This window comes from Cebus imitator, unplaced genomic scaffold, assembly GCF_001604975.1.
Source record: "Cebus imitator isolate Cc_AM_T3 unplaced genomic scaffold, Cebus_imitator-1.0 Scaffold38, whole genome shotgun sequence".
Lineage (NCBI taxonomy): Eukaryota > Metazoa > Chordata > Mammalia > Primates > Cebidae > Cebus > Cebus imitator.
In genome coordinates this window covers 9,104,836-9,113,851 of record NW_016107353.1, presented here as the reverse complement: position 1 = coordinate 9,113,851, position 9,016 = coordinate 9,104,836, and the positions used below count along the sequence as shown (strand labels likewise).

Here is a 9,016-nt window from a genome sequence, read left to right as displayed (position 1 = left end):
CTGGCAATTTACACATTGCCAAATTATTAGCTTTCTGGTAATGTACATATTCCCCCCATAAGCCCTAGATGGAGGCCTCTAGGTGCTCCCTCCCTGGTAAACATGGGGCTGTTCATTTGGCTAGGTAAGCTGAGAACGTTGGTTTGTTTGGGTGCCTAAAAGAGAGTCTGTGTTCAATGAAGTATTGTCAACAGGGTTAATTATGTGTTTGGCACACATAAACGGGACAAGACGTGTAAAGTGCTTGGTCGGAGACCGAATGCATTTCTTTTTTTTTTGGAGACTGGGTCCTTGCTTTGTGGCCCAGGCTGGAGTGCAGTGGCACAATCTCGGCTCACTGCAACCTCCGCCTCCCGGGTTCAAGCAATTCCTCATGCCTCAGCCTCCCAAGTAGCCGGGATTACAGGCATACACCACCATGTTGGTTTTTCTTTTTTTGGGGGGGGGGCATTTTTAGTAGAGACGGGGTTTCGCCATGTTGGCCAGGGTGGTCTTGAACTCTTGCCCTCATGCAATCCGCCCGCCTCAGCCTCCCAAAGTGCTAGGATTACATGCGTGAGCCACAGTGCCCGGCCTAATTTTCGTATTTTTAGTATAGCCGAGGTTTGCCATGTTGGCCAGGCTGGTCTGGAACTCCTGGGCACAAGCAATCCACCCGCCTAGGCTTCCCACCGTGCGTGAGCCACCGCGCCCGGCTGGGAGACTGTATTTCTAATTTGTATTCAGCTCTCAGTATGTCCTCAACGTGACCCCACCTCAGGTTCAGTGTGCTGGAACCTGAGCAAGAAGGGCGTTGTGCCGGGGAGAGTAGGTAATGTGAGGAGTCAGAGTGCAAAGGTCAGAAGGCAGTTGGTTGAAGCGGTGTGCAAAGGAGTCTGAGGGGAGGTCGTTAGATCTTGCTTACCTTGGCGATCTCCACCAGACGGATAGAGTTGCCGAGAGGCTGCAGCTACCACTTCCTCTCTCCCGCCTTCCCTTTGGTTTAGCTCCTCCCCTTTCGCCCTAGAGGTTAAAGGCCGACGCCGACGCGGTTGCCTAGCGACACTTTTCCCAAGATGCCTAGGATATTGTTGTGTTCTTCTTAGCCAATGAGAGAGGCGAAGCGGGCTTAATACCTGCCAATAGCCTGCGAGGCCATGGCCCGCGACGGTTAAACGAGGCCAAAGGTAGGAGCGGCGGGTTAGTGCTGCTCTGGGGCTTCTCCGTCCGGGTCGTTGCCTGGAGCTCCGCACTTGGGGACGCAACTGCGTGAGGCAGCGCGACTCTGGCGACTGGCCTGGCCATGCCGTCCCGTGTTGAGGACTATGAAGTGCTGTACACGATTGGCACAGGCTCCTATGGCCGCTGCCAGAAGATCCGGAGGAAGAGTGATGGCAAAGTGAGCGTGGGCCCTTCCCTGTGCCCGCCTGTGCTTAGGTTTCATCGCCCTGGGGCGACCACCCTGTGCCGCCGAAGGGAACCGAGAGGGCTGGGGAAGTGGGTTCCCGGAAGACTCAGCTGTCTTCCCTGGGTCTGCATCTGACAGCCTGTCCTGGGTCGCTTAAAGGATGGGAGACTGCGTCTTTTGATATACATATATATATTTCCATCTTTTCCCATTTGTCTCCCAATTTCTCTGTTTCTCCTGCTTTGGCTTGCTGAGGGCCTTCCATTGGTGACACGTAGCTAACTCCTGAGGTGTTTTTAGAGCACTAAGAGTGGCCTCTGAGACACAAGAAAGGGGCAGGGCCACCAGAACCCGAAGCTTTGTATCTGCAGTCAGATTCACTCAAAATGCCCATTATTCGGATTATTGGATTCATATTTCCCAATGTATGTAGGTAGACCTTTTATGGAAAGTAACATTGGACAGAAAACTTCCTGGCTGCTGATGGAGGAATCTTTACCAAGGTGTCTCGTCCTGGGTGGAATGGGGCAGGGACTTTGACCACCTCTAACCCCATTTTGACTCAAGTACCTTTTTGCCAACTTCCCACTAACAAACTGAGGATAGGGGTTGGGGAAGGCCTCATGTGCCTCATTCTCCTCTTATTTCCCCACAGCATTATTTATTGCTTAAAAATTGGAGGAAGATTATGGAAGCACACGCAGATCTCCTTAAGTTTATTGAGCTTAATTAGATAATGACCTTAATTGTAGGATATAGTTAAAAGGGAGGTCATTTTATAAATCTTGGAACTTTCATTCTTTGTTTTCCAGCATAAGGAGTTCATTCATACCTTGGAAATTCTTTTTTCAGATATTAGTTTGGAAAGAACTTGACTATGGCTCCATGACAGAAGCTGAGAAACAGATGCTTGTTTCTGAAGTGAATTTGCTTCGTGAACTGAAACATCCAAACATCGTTCGTTACTATGATCGGATTATTGACCGGACCAACACAACACTGTACATTGTAATGGAATATTGTGAAGGAGGGGATCTGGCTAGTGTAATTACAAAGGGAACCAAGGAAAGGTAAATGCAATCTTTTAAAAATGTAAGCTGAAAATGGGTCTAGTTTCATTTCTTTTAAACATCTTCTTTTAGGATCAGTAATATGGAAGAGTGGACTTGTATTTGTTTGGTAGGTCCATAGTACTTTAGAAAATTCCCAGGGAATCAACACCCATATTTTATATCAAAATAACAATTTATAGGCTGAATATGGTGGCTCACACCTGTAATCCCAACACTTTGGGAGGCCGATGCAGGAGGATTATTTGAACCCAGGATTTCAAGACCAGCCTGGGCAACATAGTGGGACCCTGTTTCTACAAAAATTAGCTGGATATGGTGACACATGCCTGTAGTCCCAGCTACTTGGGAGGCCGAGGCAAGAGGATTGCTTGAGCCTGGGAGGTTGAGGCTGCAGTGAGCCATGAACGTGCCACTGTACTCCAGCCTGGGTGACAGAGAAAGACCTTGTCTCAAAAAAATGTCAATCAATAATTTATTTCTCTATATGTACACTAGATAATTTACATCATCCTATCTTTGCAGTGATTTTTTTAGAAGTTATGTGCTGTATGACTGCTTTGCTTTCAGGCAATACTTAGATGAAGAGTTTGTTCTACGAGTGATGACTCAGTTGACTCTGGCCCTGAAAGAATGCCACCGACGAAGTGATGGTGGTCATACTGTATTGCATCGGGATCTGAAACCAGCGAACGTTTTCCTGGATGGCAAGCAAAACGTCAAGCTTGGAGACTTTGGGCTAGCTAGAATATTAAATCATGACACGAGTTTTGCAAAAACATTTGTTGGCACACCTTATTATATGTCTCCTGTAAGTATATCAGAATTTAGATACTTTTCAAACATCTTTTATTTATTTATTTTTTGGAGATGGAGTTTCGCTCTGTTGCTCAGGCTGGAGTGCAGTGGTGCGATCTCAGCTCACTGCACCCTCCATCTCCCGGATTGAAGTGATTCGACTCTCCTGCCTCAGCCTCCTGAGTAGAGTAGCTAGGACTGCAGGTGCATGCCACTATGCCCAGCTAATTTTTGTATTTTTAGTGGAGACGTGGTTTCACCATGTTGGCCAGGCTGGTCTCGAACTCCTGACCTCAAGTGATCCGCCCACCTCAGCCTCCCAAAGTGCTGGGATTACAGGCATGGGCCACCGCACCTGGCCAAAACATCTTTTAATGTTAAGCATTGTGAAGCAGGGAAATTGAGTTTTCTGTTTGTTTAGTAATATCTAGAAGCCAAGAATTAATAATACTGTTATATTTTTCCACATGGACTGCCAGACCAATAAAGTCTCTATCAGTTTTTGTTTGCTGTATGAGTTATATGCATTAATGTAAATATGATGAAGACAAATTCCTAGTCTAAGGTTTACACTGTTTGTCATCTCTCACTACGTTCAATTTTTTGAGCATCCATGCAAATTAAAGCATATTCAGTTCAAGCTTTATGGAATGACTACCATGCATTAAACTCAAGGATTACAAAAATAAAATGGATTTTGTCCCTGCCCTCAAGAGCTGTTTCCCAGTGTGTAGGTCCGGGTGATCTGCATCAAACTGACTTGGAGTGTTTGTTTAAAATGCAGAGTTCTGGGTCCCAAACCCAAACCCAGATCCATCCAGTGAATTTTGATCTCTGGGTAGGTTCTTGAACTCTGATTTTTGTTTTTGTTTTAATATTACACTTTTGATTTTGGACTTTGCGTTTTAACAGACTCTGTAAATGATTCTTGTGCATGCAGATTCAGAGCTCAGAAAGCTTGCTCACTTCAGATAACATGTTTTTACAATGTTAACTCTCTGTACATGTTATTTTTTGTTGTCTTTTCCTGAAATATCTTGCTGAGTCCACTCACTCATTACCTATATTGCTGGATATTTTGTTTCCAAAATATTTCACCATTTGTATGAATTATTCTTTCTTCCTTTTTGGCTATTTCCTTGGAGTGTAGCTCATAAAATTAAATTGCTGGGGTAAAAGGTATAAACAGTTTATGGCTGTTGTTAGATATTGCCTGATGGCTTTTAAATGTTTAAGTCAATTGGGATAGCACTAATATGTTACTATATGACATCTGAACAGATAAAGATGAAGAAACATTAGCATTTTAGTAGTTCACCTTTCTAAGATTTTCCAAATCTTTAGAAATTATGTTAGCAGATCTGACCATAGTATAAAACTTTGTAAATTAATGATTTTGGTTTTGACTAAGATTAGAATGGCCAGAACAGTACCATTTTCTCACTGTATCATATTACAGATAGAACACTTTTAACATAAAAGACAATTATCCATAAGTGGTTCTTGGAAAATTTGAAACCTATTCTTTTGTTGCTTTTCCCTCCTGCCCTTGTAATTAGAGTGGTTCAGCTTCCCTAAGGCCCTGATTGTCAAAAGGTGGCATCAGATTCACCAGTTGGACTTGAAAACACTAATCAGCCTCCTAGAGATTTGGGTGGTGCTTGCTTCTGTTCCCTCTATTGAGAATAAGAGCTCTGGTAGACTGTTGTTACTGTAGATGTGGAAGAAGGGCAAACAATAAAATAGATAATATTAGTTACTTCTATGATTTGTGCAGTGGGCTAAGAAAAAATATAAATGAATAATTCAATTAGCTATATGTATATCCATTGAAATGTGGACTAGATATGCATTTTGATTATTCTTAAATTTTCTCTAGTTCTTTTAAAATGGTGTTTCTTGATTTGCCTTGAGAGTGGAACTGTCAGTGCTTAGTCTATACTAAGCACTTTTATTTGTGAATGAAAAATGAGTAAATGAATTATATATGACAGAGTGTATTGGGACAAGATCAATGCCTTTTTTCCATTATGAATTTGAAGATAAAGTATAGGCTAAAAACTTTGAGGTTCTGTTTTTATCTCAGGAGTAATTTAATATGTTTCATAAGTTACAAAACAAGATAAACTCTTAACACCTTCCACTTTCTTGCCCTTTTTTCCTGTATAGGAACAAATGAATCGCATGTCCTACAATGAGAAATCAGATATCTGGTCTTTGGGCTGTTTGCTGTATGAGTTATGTGCATTAATGTAAGTATGATGAAGACAAATTCCTAGTCTAAGGTTTGTACCATTTGTCACCTTTCACTGGGCTCATTTTTTTTAACATGCATGCTAAGGAAAGCATATTCAAGTCTGAAAGAATTTGTACATTGGGTAAAATTAAGGTAGATGGACAGGTTAAAAGAAACTATTCATAAATTAAAACTATTACCCATGAGACTGGGTCCTGACTGTTGAAGTGTCTTGGTTGGTTAGGTGCTTCCCTGTTAGACTGACACTTAGCTCAAGGGAGAGCACATAGGTCAGGCAGGTAAGGTAAAGCCACTGTAAGGATATGGAAGAAATGATATAAGCCTGGGGTAGAGGTCTGGGGATCTGTAGAGCAGGGAAGAGCTCCAGTTATTTCCCTTTATTCTTCTGTTCCATTTTTTCCCTTTGAAACTATTCTGTAGAGCAGTGGTTCTCAACCAGGGATGAGGGAAGCAAATTTGCTTTGCATGGGGCATTTGACAATGTTTTGATACATTTTTAGTTATCACAACTGGTGAATGCCCCTGGCATCTAGAGGGTAGAGGGCAGGAAGGCTACAAAATACCCTACACTGCACAGGACAGGCCCCCACAACAAAGAATTATAGGACCTCAAATGTCAATAGTGCCAAGGTTGGGAAACTTACTTATAGAAGAAAATCCCAGAAGTAGAAACTTAAATGCAAACTAGAGCTGAAACTGTGCTTTTGATTTTGTTCCTGTTGTATATTTTCATTTTTACAATTTGAAAATGTCTTCATCATCTTTTTCTTCTTCTTTTTTTAATCCTAGGCCCCCATTTACAGCTTTTAACCAGAAAGAACTTGCTGGGAAAATCAGAGAAGGCAAATTCAGGAGAATTCCATACCGTTACTCTGATGAATTGAATGACATTATTACGAGGATGTTAAATTTAAAGGTAAAGCTGATAAGATGATATATTATCTGCTTCTAGCTGTCAGTTAAGTGTTGGAGCATACATTCTCTGTTGTAGACCAGTGGGGACTGAAGAAACATTAAATATACTTTCTTAGCTAAATATACTGTGTTAACACAAGTGAAAGCATATGTAAATTTGGTAAATTGTACATCCTTGCTGGCCCACCTTCTGTGCTTTATTTCTCCTCCCACTCTGCCATACTAACAGATGGTAGCAAGGAAAGATTGCAAAAAGAATTCAAATCCTCATTCCCCTTGTCTTTGCCTACCTCATAGTGGCAGGTGGTGAGGGAAGGGGCCAGAAATAAGACTCTGCCTCTAGCTCTAATTGAGAGATTAGAGACCAGAAGAAAGGGAGGGGTGATGGAGGGTGGAGAGAGGACAGCCAAAAAGAGTAGAGGAAAAATCAATAAAGAGATTACATGGAAAAACTCTGGCTATAGATGAGGAGAGAGATGTTCTGGGGATCAGGCTGACATAAGAGAAGAAGGAAAATGCTGTAGGATCACAGATAAGGATACAGATGAAGTGACAGGACTGAGAGTGAGAGAGAAACTATATTGCTAAATATAGTTTTGAGATGCCAGGGCAGACCCTAGCAATGCTATCAAGCACCAGCACAAGATGTGCCAAAGTACTTCAGGGACTGAACCTTCTTAGAAAGGTGAAAAGGGGAAAGGGGAGAAAGGTAAGTTAATATCTGCATTACCTTGTAGACCCAGAACCTCATGAGTTAAAACCATCAGTAAACTTATTTTTTTCAGAGTGTAAGACCTACCCATAAAAGAGTCCTTTCTTTTGTCTTGGAAATACATATATGTCCTTTCATTGTAACTGCTGTCTTAGGATGACTATTCTGTTATGCAATCTGACTATAACACTGAGTATTTTTTTCCCCAGGATTACCATCGACCTTCTGTTGAAGAAATTCTTGAGAACCCTTTAATAGCAGATTTGGTTGCAGAAGAGCAAAGAAGAAATCTTGAGAGAAGAGGGAGACAATTAGGAGAGCCAGAAAAATTGCAGGATTCCAGCCCTGTATTGAGCGAGCTGAAATTAAAGGAAATTCAGTTACAGGAGCGAGAGCGAGCTCTCAGAGCAAGAGAAGAAAGATTGGAGCGTAAGTCTGAATGGGGGTCAAAGCAAAGCGGAACTATCAAGTGGGTTATTTTGATGTGTCTGAATATCTCTTTGAGCAGAATATTTTGTACGTATAGATTGTATTAGAAACTTTATGAATACTCAAGAAACCAAAATATGTATTGTAGACTTTTTTTTTTTTTTGAGACGGAGTTTTGCTCTTGTTACCCAGGCTGGAGTGCAATGGCGGCTCTCGGCTCACCGCAACCTCCGCCTCCTGGGTTCAGGCAATTCTCCTGCCTCAGCCTCCTGAGTAGCTGGGATTACAAGCACGCGCCACCATGCCCAGCTAATATTTTTTGTATTTTTAGTAGAGACGAGGTTTCACCATGTTGACCAGGATCGTCTCGATCTCTTGACCTCGTGATCCACCCGCCTCGGCCTCCCAAAGTGCTGGGATTACAGGTGTGAGCCACCGCGCCCGGCCATATTGTAGACTTTTAATAATCAGGCTTGCTGGCACTTTCATGTTGGACATCTTTCTCTGAGATCAGTTGCTACATCTATATTTTGGATAGCCTTATACTTTACTGTAAAGCTACTTTTTAATTTTTTGTCTCTACCATAAACATCCTAAGGTTTTCCCCCTATAAAGGAAGGCCTTAGAATTCGCTGCCTTCTATACTAAACACCATGACTTTTGTCTTCTGAAATGGCCACTCCAGCAGGATTTCAGGTCTAAAATCCTACAGTATATAGATGAGATATGTTCAGGCAATTTTATTTTTTTTAACTATATTTGAAAATGAAATAGTGTCTCACTATATTGCCCAGGCTGGTCTTGAACTCTTAACTAAGCTCAAGTGATCCTCCCACCTCACCTCCCAGAGTGCTGGGATTACAGGTGTGAGCCACCACACCTGGTCTGTTCAGGCAATTCAATAGAGAATCTAGGTACAAGATATTTTAATTCTATAAATAATACTCTGGTGGGTATTAATGTTGACTTAATGGGTATTAACTGATTAGGTACTAATTTAGTTTTGATGTTGAAAGTGTGACTATTCCACCAAGATGAGAGCTGCTAGCAAGCATTTAGGGTTATGCAAGGTAGCTACAGCAATGAGGCTCTTCATTTTAACATTAGGAGACGTGAGATGGGGTCAGATCTGTGACCTGTCACCCACATGACTCATCTGATTTCACTTCTGCAGCTTTATGCCCAATGCAGACTTTACGTAATGAAATATTGTATAGTCCTGTGAGATATGCTTACTGTATAGGTACAACCTTTGCTTACTTGGAAACTTCTGTAAAAAGTAAGAAAACTTTCTTATAACTTTCCCCAGTGTTTCATAATTTTTCTTTCTTTTTTTCTTTCTTCCTTTCTCTTTTTTCTTTCTTTCTCTCTTTCTCTCTCTCTTTCTCTCTTTCTTTCTCTTTCTCTCTCTCTCTCTTTCTTTCCTTTCTTTCTCTTTCTTTCTTTCT

The 9,016-nt window shown here is 41.8% G+C and overlaps 1 protein-coding gene across 2 annotated transcripts in view; it reads left to right on the top strand.

Annotated features, from left to right (window-relative positions):
• Positions 1-1,107: 1,107 nt before the first annotated feature.
• Positions 1,108-9,016, top strand: part of NEK2 (NIMA related kinase 2) — a 13,633-nt gene continuing 5,724 nt past the window's right edge. For both annotated transcript variants that reach the window (XM_017525593.2, XM_017525592.2), the window contains exons 1-6: positions 1,108-1,378; positions 2,240-2,457; positions 3,028-3,268; positions 5,425-5,507; positions 6,302-6,428; positions 7,349-7,568. In XM_017525593.2, the coding sequence (XP_017381082.1) occupies positions 1,283-1,378; positions 2,240-2,457; positions 3,028-3,268; positions 5,425-5,507; positions 6,302-6,428; positions 7,349-7,568 (985 nt within the window). In that variant the 5' untranslated portion in view covers positions 1,108-1,282. The remainder of the gene's footprint in view (positions 1,379-2,239; positions 2,458-3,027; positions 3,269-5,424; positions 5,508-6,301; positions 6,429-7,348; positions 7,569-9,016) is intronic.